A 14,856-nucleotide genomic window follows, 5' to 3' on the forward strand; every position below is an offset into this window, starting at 1 on the left:
AGCCGACCAGTCCTTGTTTTAGCTCCTTAATGCTAAGCACCAGACAGGGTAGAAACAAGTACTATCTTTTAACGTCTCTTGGTATGACGCGGCCATCTGTGCCGGAAATTACGTTGCACCACACAACAGTCTATGACTTTAGCCACTAATCCGAAGCCGAAATTCTGTGCAGAAAGCTCAACTAAAACAGTATTAAATATAAAGACACTAAATTCTAATGAAGACGATGCTGAGAGCCAAATTCATGCTTGTCATCTCAAGAGTTTTTCAGCACAGACTGCATCATCAACAACTGTATTGTTAAGCCTGGGTTTGATTGCTGACAGGCCACCTTGACACAGCTGGAATAGTACTGACTTCTGCTTCAAACATTCACTAACAATGTCAGTAGGGAGTCTGAATAAAGGCATCATCTTAAATCAAATACCTTGTTAACCATGTTAACTACACTGAACTCCACTTCCAGTGAAACAGATTTTACTGTACATGTCCGGACTAGCTATTGATATAGATATTGATATAGATTATAGAGATGGATAATTGCTAACTAAATATCGATCAATTATCATTAAATATCAGAGAAGTAACTTAATCAGTGTTCCCCTTTACCGGTAATTACCGGTAAAATTAGGCCTGGACCAGCAATTCATGTGACTACGAGTCCCTGTGGACCGGCAAACAAAGTACAGTAAACTACAGTTATAACGAACACGCTTATAACGAACTGACCCTCATAACAAACTTTTTTAGTCCCGACCATTTGTTGTATAAATGCTGTTTTTGTGCTTATAACAAACCAAGGTTATTACGAACCAAAATTAGTGGTCCCTTCAAGTTCGTTACAAACGTGGTTTACTGTACCTTATAAATCTGTGATATTCATATCAGTGTATTTTTCAAACAAAGTCAGCTTGTCTGTTACAATCAGGGTTTCCCCTTGTAAATTTTTAGTGCAAGAAAATGACATTTTGCTTTGCCTAAAGGTTAAAAATATCTTTGTAGTGACTTTGTCTTGAAACTTGAAAATTGTGACTAATCTTTGTGTGAATGATGTGTAGATCTAACTAAGTTACTTCAGAGATGACGTCATTGCATTGAACATGATGTGAAAGAATTATAACCAGGTAATTTTCATATGTTTTTTTATTTGTTGAAAGTTGGGACTGACAAATATTAGAGGGGACTGGTAATTTTTAGAGTTACCAGTCCACCAAGACTGGCAGTTTCAAGAGCCAGTGGAAACACTGTTAATTCAAATGTGCAAGAAAGTCCCGAAAGCAATCAACATATTTGACACCACTATATAATGCATGACACATATATGCATGGATTACTTTGTGGACATTAGAGACATCACAAAAACAGTTGCTTTCCGTCTTTGACTATTGGCATTACTGACAATAAAAAGTCGTGGTATATCTAAACCTTATTTCATCACAATAGATTATGTAAGTTATTAACGATGACAACAATTTCATATTAATAATGGTTAATAATTCTTCCCATCGATGATAATTCTGATTATTGATCTTTTTAGCCAGCCCAAGTACATGCAAAAATGATGAAGTCCTGTCCAAACTACTGGCAAGAATTTCTGACTGATCACATGTTTAACCAACGAGCCAGTAGAAACATTTGTGTACACATCTATCCTCTGTAACATCTAGTCACTGTACTCCATACTCCGTACTGCAGTTAGACTAACATCTAGTCTAGGTACTCCGTACTGTGTACTGCAGTTAGACTAACATCTAGTCTAGGTACTCCGTACTGTGTACTGCAGTTAGACTAACATCTAGTCTAGGTACTCCGTACTGTGTACTGCAGTTAGACTAACATCTAGTCTCTGTACTCTGTACTGTGTACTGCAGTTAGACTAACATCTAGTCTCTGTACTCCGTACTCCGTACTGCAGTTAGACTAACATCTAGTCTAGGTACTCCGTACTGTGAACTGCAGTTAGACTAACATCTATCCTCTGTACTCTGTACTGTGTACTGCAGTTAGACTAACATCTAGTCTCTGTATTCTGTACTGTGTACTACAGTTAGACTAACATCTAGTCTCTGTACTCTGTACTGTGTACTGCAGTTAGACTAACATCTAGTCTAGGTACTCCGTACTGTGTACTGCAGTTAGACTAACATCTAGTCTCTGTACTCTGTACTGTGTACTGCAGTTAGACTAACATCTAGTCTAGGTACTCCGTACTGTGTACTGCAGTTAGACTAACATCTAGTCTAGGTACTCCATACTGTGTACTGCAGTTAGACTAACATCTAGTCTCTGTACTCCGTACTGTGTACTGCAGTTAGACTAACATCTAGTCTAGGTACTCCGTACTGTGTACTGCAGTTAGACTAACATCTAGTCTAGGTACTCCGTACTGTGTACTGCAGTTAGACTAACATCTAGTCTCTGTACTCTGTACTGTGTACTGCAGTTAGACTAACATCTAGTCTAGGTACTCCATACTGTGTACTGCAGTTAGACTAACATCTAGTCTAGGTACTCCGTACTGTGTACTGCAGTTAGACTAACATCTAGTCTCTGTACTCCGTACTGTGTACTGCAGTTAGACTAACATCTAGTCTCTGTACTCTGTACTGTGTACTGCAGTTAGACTAACATCTAGTCTAGGTACTCCGTACTGTGTACTGCAGTTAGACTAACATCTAGTCTCTGTACTCCATACTGTGTACTGCAGTTAGACTAACATCTAGTCTAGGTACTCCGTACTGTGTACTGCAGTTAGACTAACATCTAGTCTAGGTACTCCATACTGTGTACTGCAGTAAGACTAACATCTAGTCTCTGTACTCCATACTCCGTACTGCAGTTAGACTAACATCTAGTCTAGGTACTCCGTACTGTGTACTGCAGTTAGACTAACATCTAGTCTCTGTACTCCATACTCCGTACTGCAGTTAGACTAACATCTAGTCTAGGTACTCTGTACTGTGTACTGCAGTTAGACTAACATCTAGTCTAGGTACTCCATACTGTGTACTGCAGTTAGACTAACATCTAGTCTCTGTACTCTGTACTGTGTACTGCAGTTAGACTAACATCTAGTCTCTGTACTCCATACTCCGTACTGCAGTTAGACTAACATCTAGTCTAGGTACTCTGTACTGCAGTTAGACTAACATCTAGTCTCTGTACTCCATACTGTGTACTGCAGTTAGACTAACATCTAGTCTAGGTACTCCGTACTCCGTACTGCAGTTAGACTAACATCTAGTCTAGGTACTCCGTACTCCGTACTGCAGTTAGACTAACATCTAGTCTAGGTACTCCATACTGTGTACTGCAGTTAGACTAACATCTAGTCTCTGTACTCTGTACTGTGTACTGCAGTAAGACTAACATCTAGTCTCTGTATTCTGTACTGTGTACTGCAGTAAGACTAACATCTAGTCTCTGTACTCTGTACTGTGTACTGCAGTTAGACTAACATCTAGTCTCTGTATTCTGTACTGTGTACTGCAGTAAGACTAACATCTAGTCTCTGTACTCTGTACTGTGTACTGCAGTTAGACTAACATCTAGTCTCTGTACTCCGTACTGTGTACTGCAGTTAGACTAACATCTAGTCTCTGTACTCCATACTCCGTACTGCAGTTAGACTAACATCTAGTCTAGGTACTCCGTACTGCAGTTAGACTAACATCTAGTCTAGGTACTCCGTACTGTGTACTGCAGTTAGACTAACATCTATCCTCTGTACTCTGTACTGTGTACTGCAGTTAGACTAACATCTAGTCTAGGTACTCCATACTGTGTACTGCAGTTAGACTAACATCTAGTCTAGGTACTCCGTACTGTGTACTGCAGTTAGACTAACATCTAGTCTCTGTACTCCGTACTGTGTACTGCAGTTAGACTAACATCTAGTCTCTGTACTCCATACTCCATACTCCGTACTGCAGTTAGACTAACATCTAGTCTCCGTACTCCGTACTGCAGTTAGACTAACATCTAGTCTCGGAAATGAACATATTTTACAGAAAAAAAACAGTTGTTAAATTATAGCTATGAAATATTTTTTAAAAAGAGCCCAGAGACTTTCTTCATTTTCTGATACTGCTGAATTCTAGACTGGAAAAAAATTATAGACTTGCATGGGCTGTATTGAATATATTTGTTTCAGGGTCTATAGTGCGGCATGTAAGTAGGCACCTGAGTCGATTCTGAATAACAAGTGTTATTACCAGGGGTCCGGAAAATTTAAAATCCCAATCGGACATTTACATTTATGCCACGCCCCCTTCAAACAGCGTGTTTTTAGTACGACTTTTTACACACAAATTACAAGTTGTTACGTATTCATAATATGATGAATTATGAATTGTTTCAATTTAAATTGTTTAATTCACCGGACAATTAATAACAAATAATATCATTTTAGATATATATGGAAAACATACGTTTGTTTCTGTTATAATAACGATCTGTCAACGTTGTGAACGGTCTAATTAATATTCATGAGTCTGCTTAAGTGTACGCGTTGTAACATTTGGATCGAGACTATTATCCCATATTTGGTTATCACGTGACCTCACGGGAAAAGTTGTTTTTTTTATACTAAAGATTATTTAAAAACAACACAGATAATATAATCCTAAATCCTAAACTATTGTTGATAGCAGTAGTTATTTGAATACTTTTTCATCTGTACTTAATTATTGACCATAAAAAATTTGATATCGATCGTAACAGAAAGCAAAATGGCGGTCAATCAAGGTTCAATATACGACTAGCTACTGAAAACAATAAAATCTGCAAATCCTCGTTGTATGTCAACCAAGTGAAAGTCGTTAGCCACGACTTACAAAATGATCATTCAGACTTTGAGGGTTTGGCAGATCCGCTCGACTGATCTGCATCGGTCGACTGGCTGTCGTCATGCTTTCGCTTCTTGACTGAGGTTACGTATCGTAGCATTGTGAGGATAATGCATCGATGATGCAAGGTATTTATGTACAGTTGTAAACACATTTTACTCAAATTAACAAGATGTTCTCAGTAATAAATCCTCGATTAATCAGTGTCAACTCAGTTTATTGCCTATTACAGTGATTGACCGATTGGACTATCATTCTAGGTACGATGTATTTACAGCAATCAAAACAAACAAAGCTTGTCAGTGTAGATAATCTTCATTGTGTTACAACTGCAGACAGAAATTGCTCAGTCCTAACTGTTGATCATGTCCGGTCAAAATTTAAGAATGTCCGGACAATACTTTTTAAAATGTCCGGACAGAAAAATTTAAATGTCCGGTAAGCAATATTTTAGACCGGACATTTGAGATTCCCAATCGGACATGTCCGGCGCATATGACGGTTTCCGGACCCCTGGTTATTACCATTTACCATTAGCACTGCATGGTGTTACCAGTATACTGGTATACTGCAATATGCTTCTCAAACATATTGCAATATATTTTCTGTTACTTAGTGGGTAAAAAACAAATATAACAAGTTTTAGTATTATTTTTATCGTTAAACTCTGTTGAATTCTCTCTCATCTCCCCTGTATCTATGAATACAAATGGCTGCGAATGACAATGCTAAGTATTATTTACTATAGTATGTGGAAAATTGGTCTGCATGTACAATTAATGTCAAACATTGTCAAACTTTAGCACCCAATATATATACGTATAGCATTACAGATACCCGTATCACAAAATATTGCAATAAATATACATATGCAATACACTGCCCTATTTACCAAGCTTATCAGCATGTTTATAAGTTGATTTGAAATTGTGGATCAGTCACAAAGTCATTGATATAACAGTGATTATTTTCATCAAAATGAAACATACATATAATGTATAAGCAGAAAGCCAAACTTGTCATGTTTTTGGATAATGATGTCAGTAAGAAATTGGGCAAACTTTTTTTAAAAGTCCAGTTTCCACCCTTGCTGAACAAGGCTGGAATTCCTGGGCTCGATCGTAGCACCACTAATGGCTATTATGAGTTATGTCCCTTCAAAGCATTTGCTTCAGATAAAATGGCGGCCCCAAGTCAAGACGATCTGATCACTAATCAATATCTATGTTGCGATAAAACGGATCTTACTTTGAAAAGTGCATCAAATCACATGAGCACCTTCATTAAAAACATGAAAAGATTTGGAAAAAATCTGTTGACAACGAGTTGGCGATGCACATGCTTTGCAAACCCTGCAATTGACTGAAATCTGCACGACAGTTTACAAACCAGATTTTGATTTCGTCGCACGATTTTGATTGGACTACGCACAGACTCCTTAGTCCAGGCAAAATGTAACTCCATAATACCAGCCTAGCTCGGCATGGGTGGAAACTGGACTTTATTATATAAGTCAGTTAACTCCCTTGCCTCAGGAAGATACTGAGAACCAACCTAAACCTTAACTTTAGCTGCTATCACTAACAAGAAAAGATAACTCTCACATCACAACAACCATAGTTAATCCCATCAACAAATAAATAATTGAAAAACCATTAGTGTCAGCTCTTTATGAGAGTTCCACAAAATATGAGTCAATACCTTTGCGTGTGCACAATGCTTCCAATAGTATGGATAGCCTGTGACCATGCAATAGGCATTGATTGATTTCACCCTGCACCAATATTGATTATACTATTCTATGTAAATGTATCTGTGTGTGTGGTATTGATGCATGTATCTTTGCAAATGATCCAATTGTCCTCTAGGAGGCACCAAATCAATATTGTCCCCCATTCCAAATGTAAGGCAACGATGGAATGAGAGGTTTATTTCATTATTGTTATCATGTACATAATCCAAATGCCAGTCTGCAAATTTGGCCACAAATCCAAAACCAAGGTCTAGCAACATACTGTTTGATGTGGTATAATACTTGCAATCTCTGTTAAAAATTGTCCATCTCTTAACACGAAAATCTACAGAAAATGATGCTAAAAGCTAAGGTTTCAAAGTAGATTCAAAGTTTTTGGCAGAGATTGTGATACATGTCTACAAACAGGGAAATGGATATGGTTTTCAGCATTAGAAATTGGTACTAGTCCTGTAGTCCTTGCCAAACTGCCCAATAGTTAAGGTATCATTAGGGCCAGTGGAAATTTGCCCTTTTTAAGGGTTTTGCTATATGTTGTCATTGTAAGGACTAGTTGACTAAAATTGTTAGTTTCTACCACTGGTTTTACCAACAAACACAGTAACTGCATCTCCATGTCCACCTTTAGCAGGAAATTATTCACACATGCTCAGAGGCCCATATTTCAATTTTTGAACAAAATAATGAGGTTTTAATAAATAAGTTTGGAACACTTGATAAATCACTGAAGGAATTATTCTGTATACAAATGAACGAACGCACTGCCCTGTTTTCCTCACCTTACATGACTCATCGTGGGTCATACAATGTAGTTGGCAAATGTTTGTAATCAGTCTATCCAACCAATCATAACTGCTTACGAACATTTGGGCATTTTTCAGAATTATATGTGAAAGAATTCTCTCCTATCATGCCTTGAAAATGTTTAAATCTTATTCCTTCATTGAAATTCTCTTACTAGTTACCAATACATACTGATATCATTACCGGTTATGATGAGTGTCCTTCAATATGTTCAGGTGTTATGTACAGTGGTAGATTGAAACACATGAACATGTTGAACAGTATTTCAGGCATATGTCATACATGTGGAGGGAAGTCAAAAGACGTTTACATGATGTACAAATTTGGTGACTTGATACGGTGCAGACAGACTTATGGTAGGACCAAGGAACAGCAGATCCTTAAATGGCAGAAAATGTACAGCAAAGTACAACATTTTTAACAAATTGGCCAGAATTCGCTAATGAAGGAATCTGTTACTATCCAGAACAGTTTGCCGATAGAATCTGACTCTACTAGTTCGCAATATCACTTCCAAAAATATACAGATTGTGTAAACAAAAATCATTATTGGTATTCACCATTTATCAAAGATACTGGAAGTAACATGCATTTTAATGGTTATTTATATCGTGACCGGAGGGAAATTTTGTTAGAAACTGAGCATACTGATATACCGAGAGAGGCCATCAACTTGAACACCTTGTAAAACTGGGACTTTTGCGGAAGGATGCACTTATTTTGATAACACTGCATCGATACATAAAATGGAAATAACTATACAAATATCATAATTCCTCGGAAAAATTGCTGACGTTAGTTAAACTCACATTGAAAATTAAAAAAAACTTTGCAAACAATAGGAATAAGAGATATTCGTTAGTAAAGATCTTCGGCTAAGAAATTCATACAAATGGATTAGACATTTAAGATCTTTTGTCAAAAGTATCATTTTGTCGTAACATTTCTGAATGGACTCATTAATATATTGACCTTTCAAATCAGTGACGGTTTTGAAAATAATTCCTGATCTGTCAAATAAAAAATTAATGTCTTAACAACATTAAATAACATTATATTTTGAAATCCCCCCAAAATTCAAAACAAATGCTTTGACATGTTTTTATATGTCATAATACTTAGCCACTTCTTGAACAATGCACATCAATACTTGCCATAATCAAGCTAATTAAGCCAGCAGCAATTAACTCAATTTGCAATTAACATCTACACAATCAAGGGGCCCACCAGCTGATGGTCAGGTTGCATACTTTGCATGACTGGACACACACAATAGGTGGATGAAACAATTAACTACTTATTACACTTTGAAATAGTTTACAGTAGTTGACCACAACAAACACCCGTTCCTTACTCTACTAATGACCATTAACTGCATGTTATGAAATCTAGTTATTTTCACAAGCTATTACATATGTACTATGGTCTTTTTTCAGTTCTTTTACCAGATTCACAGACATGACATATAATATTTTTTGTCAAAAACATGAGGTCCTTGGTCATGTTGGTCCAAACAAATAAAGAATTACGGAAAACAATTTTTTTTACACATTCAACTGATCTCTTGATAAATATTGTAAGTCTTGTGAAAGTAGACTTACATCTAGTCTCTTTAATGAACATATTTTACACATAAAAACAGTTGTTAAAAAACAGTTATGAAACATAATAAATAGGAGCCCAAAGACTCTCTTAATTTTCAGATACTGTAGTAATCTAGACTTGCTTCATAGCAAATCTTCATGGTCTTTATTGGATACATATTTGTTTCAGGGTCTGTAGGACAAGACTAGGGTGAAATGTCCCTATTACCTTGAAAGACAAGTCTTCCGACCTCTATCTACTTTGTGAATGATTAATTTAATTGAAATATATCATGAGACTTGTTGTTCTTAAAGTTTACATACTATTCTAGTTGAATGTGAGATATTATAGATATGAAATATTATAGATTCTAGGTTTCAGTTGTGTAAAGCAGGCAATTTAAAAAAAAATGACTAGCTGAAGTCACATCAGTGTGATTAACATGATAACATCACATGTCATAACAATACAGAAATCCTATATTTCATATGAAGAGTTGATGGATTTCTTAGGTCTACACATTACAAAATCTCATGTATCAAGAACATGTAGATCTATCCTCACATGACTACATGTATTTCCGAAGAAATATAAAAGCATATCACAAAAAGTAAAACAATATTATCCATAACATAAAACTATGAGTCAAGAAAAAGGTCATGAACCCATTGATTCATAAACATAGTAAATAAAACTTTACATAAACTATAATAAATGTTTATCCCATTATCTTATAAAGAAGTTCACCTTGACTTGTCTTCCAATTGCCATGATTACAGTTAAATTATTTATCCCACATTGAATGTAGAACTTGATCCGCTGACCTGTGTCAGAAACTAAGACTAATCCTATCACCTGAATAAAATATCTCAATCATTAACAAACATTCTGGATTAGTAGAAATAGTTAATACTTGGAATTATTGTTTGGAGCACTGTGACTAAAGTATCTGAGCTAGCCTAATAAAGCTTCCCCAAGGAATAAATCTTACTGTTCTCTCACATAAAATAACATGAATCTGTTTCAAAAAAATTTAAAAGCATTATCGACTGAGCTTAACGCTAATGTACTAGCACGAATAAAAAAAATCTCATTAAAAAACAGATAAAGTTTCACATTTTCCAAAATCACAGCATGTCAACTTGTTAACTTTGATGTTTGTTTACAAACAAATAGATGATCCGAGAAAGTTTTCAAACAATGCGTCAACAGGAAATGGATAAAATCTAGGGCTACAATTTCCTCAAATGGCTATTACTTACATTACACTGAGTATCGTTCACATCGTCGAAACGGAACAGATATGCTGTCACAAAACAGAATAGGAGGGCAAGCGCTGGTAGAGAGACGGTAACCACCGCAAATTTCAAGATTGGAATGTGCAAATACACTTTTTCTATCGTTCCTTCCAGCGGTTTCCCCATGGTTTCTTTCCACTACAGCTCCCGTTCACGAAAATCACTTTTAGTAACTTTATCCTCGTTCAATCACGCGTCGGTGTTATTCGCGTTTGGTTGACAGAGGCAACCGGAAGTGGTGGTCGAAGGTGTGGTCATGGTTTCGTTAAAAAACACGAACGTTTCTGATTACGAATCTGGATTGGTTAATCTCGGGCTGGTGCACATTGTGCATTGGCGACCTCACTCTCAGGGCATAATGTTGCTGTGGTAATAAATACTTCGGCGTCTTTTCTTATTTGACAACCCCTGTTGATTAACTGTCAGACAACGCAACAGCTGTTTCTACAGTGGTAGCTAACACAGTAGCATGCAGAATGTAAGCTATGCGATACAATGGGCTCGGTAATGCGTACTGTTGGCATCAATATTTTATACTGTGAAGTGCCAAGCTTGCATTATCACTTTCTATCAAAACTATTTGCATCTTACATCTGTGAATCACGTGCTTTTGTTGCGTGACAATCCTTCATAGATTTTTGATTTGTCAAAAATATATTTATGCCAGGTCATTTCAAGTCGACCAATGCATAAACGCGGGGACCGTGTTCAAACAACTTGAAAAAGAAATGTTTCAAAAAGTAATCAATACAATTCAGCATTGTATCCTATATAGCTATTAAAGTACATTATAAAATTAAAATATTGATTTTTGACAAAGAGAACGGTGTGACTGAAATGAACCATGAATGCTTTACAATATCCAGCTATGGAGTGAGACAATGGGTGAGTGAGTATGGTTTTACGCCGCTTTTAGCAATATTCCAGCAATATCACGACGGGGGACACCAGAAATGGGCCTCACACATTGTACCCATGTGGGGTCTTCGGCGTGACGAACGAACGCTTTAACCACTAGGCTACCCCAGCGCGCCTATCCAGCTATGGATTGCAGTCGGCCATATAAACAGACACGTGTAATATATTTGCATCGCAAACAAGACAAACTAGCTTTACACATGTATACGCACATAGAACTTTGTTACTTGGTATGTTCACTTGTTACTGAGGGCGGTTGGGTAGCCTCGTGGTTAAAGCGTTCGCTCGTCACACGGACGACCCGGGTTCGATTCCCCATATGCGTACAATGTGTGAAGCTCATTTCTGGTGTTCCCCATCGTGATATTGCTGGAATATTGCTAAAAGCGGCGTAAAACCATACTCACTCACTTGATCACATAGTTGCCACTTTAGTTGATGGAACATTTATGCCTATGGTGTAGATTACATTTTCAAGAAAAATATGCCATGGAAATTGCTAGGTTGACATTTCATTTTTTAATTCCGAGATTTTCAAATGCGATGCTTATGATGATGATAAAAGCGGCGTAAAACTATACTCACTCACCTAATTGTCACTGATTGTCCTTGAGATTCACTGAATGGTCAGTTAACAATTAAAGCATTATAGCAATTGTAGAGTGACACAGGCGGGCGAACAGATGGAACTATGGTTGGAGAACTGAATGAGTGGATTGACAAAATTCAAAAGCGTTTATGTTCAAAGGGAGGTGACCTCAGAAATAAAGGTGTCATTTATAAATACTTCCAAATAAGCAGAAAACGTTCTACCCCAAGTACAGTATAGGCTTTTGTTTGTTGCTTAACGCCGCACTCAGCAGTATTCCAGCTATATGACGGCGGTCTGTAAATACTCGGATCTGGACCAGACAATAGTGTGGTTGACACCATGAGCACAAATCCACGCAATTCGGATCATGACATGCATCTACCAAGTCAGCGATCTTGACCACCCGATTACGTTACTCGCCTCTTACGACATCATCACATGCATAGTCACCTTTTACAGCAAGCATGGGTTGGGGAAGACCTATTTTACCCTGGATCTGCACGGGTCCATCTTATGAGTAATCAATATTCAAAATTTTTATGTGGTGATTTATTTCTTCCCATGGGCGTACTTAAGGACACCACCGTCATTCATTCATGCTGTACCAGGGAAGCTGAGAAGTTCTGACCCTAACCAGGAAGGATGTACTGTACACCCTTAACAGCTTGCATGTATAACTACAATATTTCCATGTTAACAGGCTGCATTTGAACCATTTACCCAACTATGCTACATATTTCTGCAGGCATCAAAGTGAGTAAGTATTCTGTTTATGATAATGGATATAAATGGCTAGCGCGCTGTCATCAAGTGAGTGAGTATGGTTTTACGCCGCTTTTAGCAATATTCTAGCAATATCGTGGCGGGGGACACTAGAAATATGGCTTCACACAGTGTACCTATGTTGGGAATCGAATCCGGGTCTTCGGCGTGACGGGCGAACGCTTTAACCGACCACCCCTCTGTCATGAAGTATCTCCAAATGAAAAAGTGAGTGATCATGGTTTTACGCCGCTTTTAGCAATATTCCAGCAATAGTACGGCGGGGGACACCAGAAATGGTCCTCACACATTGTACCTATGTCGGGAATCGAACCCGGGTCTTCGGCGTGACGAGCGAACGCTTGAACCACTAGGCTACACGACAGGCCCTAAATGAAAGAGCTCACTGGATCGGGCGGTCAGACTCGCTGACTTGGTTGATGCATGTCATTGCATCCGAATTGCGTAGATCGATGCTCATGATATCAATTACTGGATTGTCTTGTCCAGACTCGATTATATGGCTGGGATATTGCTGAGTGCGGCACACAAACACTCCAACAGCCATTCATGCGACATGGTGTCAGCTGTTAGGGGATAAGGCTCCTTCCTTTGCCACAATTAAGGGATGGACAGAGGAGTTCAAGTGGGAAAGAAGAACCCCGAAGATGATCCACGACCCGGAAGACCATTAACCGCCATCACTAGGGAAAATTTGACAAATGCATAATATTATCATGGATGATACGTCCAGCCAATACAGTAGGCATCGCTTTGAGAGTTGAGAACATGCTGAGGAATGAACTGGGCGTTACAAATGATTCAGCACGCTTGGTTCCAAGGCTTCCGACTCCTGATCAGAAAAGTTCCAGGTTCACTATCTCTCTTGAGAATTTACAAACTCAGATGATTTTGTTGAACAGTGGAAACATCTAACGTCTTCTCCCACGAAGAAGGCAAAGTCTGTTCGGTCTTCTGGGTGGACGACCTTCCGAAAGGTCACCCCATTAATGCCACTATTTTGCTAATCTGCCAAGGCAATTTCGTAGATCGATGCTCCTGATGCCAATCACTAGATTGTCTGGTCCAGTTTTGACTATTTGAAGACCGCCTTGAAACAGCTTCAATATTGCTACGTGCGGCGTTAAACTACAAACAAACAAATACCAGACTGCGGCATTAAACTACAAAAAACACCCAAAAACCCAGACTGTGGCTTTAAGCTCACTGAACATCCCCTGTATTCACCAGATTTGGTACCGTCAGATTTCCACCTTTTCCCAAACTTTAAGAAAAAAACTGTCTGGCAAGCATTATGCAAAATGATGACGTAATTTCTGCTGACTTTTACACCACGACGACGAAGCCTTCTACGTGAGCGGGGTCCAGGCACTCCAGCATCGTTGGCAGAAGCGGAGCGCCACTGAAGTTCATTTTTAATATATCGCTAACTTAAGATATTTTCAATTAAAAATCAAACTGAGAGGTATAGCTTCCTTTGCTCCCAAGTCTTTTTTACTGCTGGACCTTATAAAATGTATAATAAAGAAATTTAGGATAGAAAGAATTGGTGTCCGTCATATAATGTTGTTTTTAAAAATGGTTAGTGATTAAATGGTTTTGATTTTGATCTTGTATGGCTTGTTTTGATTCGAATTTGATATATATGGTATATGTATGTAAAAATTGTGTGTTTTGAAATGTTGCGTGTTATCTACATTGAATCATCACAATAAAGTTACCATTTTGAAAAAAACAATATAATGTTGATGCCTTGAAAAAACATCAGCTCATTATATGGTCAGGCGAGCCTGCAACAGCATCCAGTTCAATCTATCAAACAGTTCTGGAGAAAAAGAACAACTGCGATGTGTTTACCGAGGACAGACCATTCCCCACGACAAAGGCTCATCAATTCAGTATCAAGGATGTTGGTTTTTGTTACGTCACACTCGATGCCGCGTGTGGAACACACGTTCATTGGACATTGCGAACCCTGTCTGTCGGTGTTTGTTGAAGTTTAACAAAGCCTGCTTGTGACTGGATGCTGCTTTCTTTCTCAATTGCAATTCAAGAGTGGCCTTGGTCTATGCATGTCTTTTAACCGGTGTTTTAATTATGAAGGTCATCAGTCATATTCACAATGCCTGTGCGCGGAGTTGACGTCGATGCTGTTAAATATTAAACCTTTTGGTTGATTCTTTTATACATAACACCGGATGTGCCTTCTGTATACATCATTGACACAGTCTCGGTGATGACAGTGGCATGTTGCCCGTCCTTGTCTACACGTCAACA

At 38.0% G+C, this 14,856-nt stretch overlaps 1 protein-coding gene across 1 annotated transcript in view; it reads right to left on the reverse strand.

The window, feature by feature from the left end:
- The window catches only part of LOC139449350 (post-GPI attachment to proteins factor 2-like), a 44,463-nt gene extending 33,960 nt beyond the window's left edge, over window positions 1-10,503 (reverse strand). Inside the window, exon 1 of the mRNA XM_071230675.1 lies at window positions 10,251-10,503. Within this exon, the coding sequence (XP_071086776.1) occupies window positions 10,251-10,412 (162 nt within the window). The 5' untranslated portion in view covers window positions 10,413-10,503. The remainder of the gene's footprint in view (window positions 1-10,250) is intronic.
- Between the last annotated feature and the right edge of the window lie 4,353 nt (window positions 10,504-14,856).

This window comes from Haliotis cracherodii, unplaced genomic scaffold (assembly GCF_022045235.1).
Source record: "Haliotis cracherodii isolate W230 unplaced genomic scaffold, xgHalCrac1.p SCAF_8, whole genome shotgun sequence".
Lineage (NCBI taxonomy): Eukaryota > Metazoa > Mollusca > Gastropoda > Lepetellida > Haliotidae > Haliotis > Haliotis cracherodii.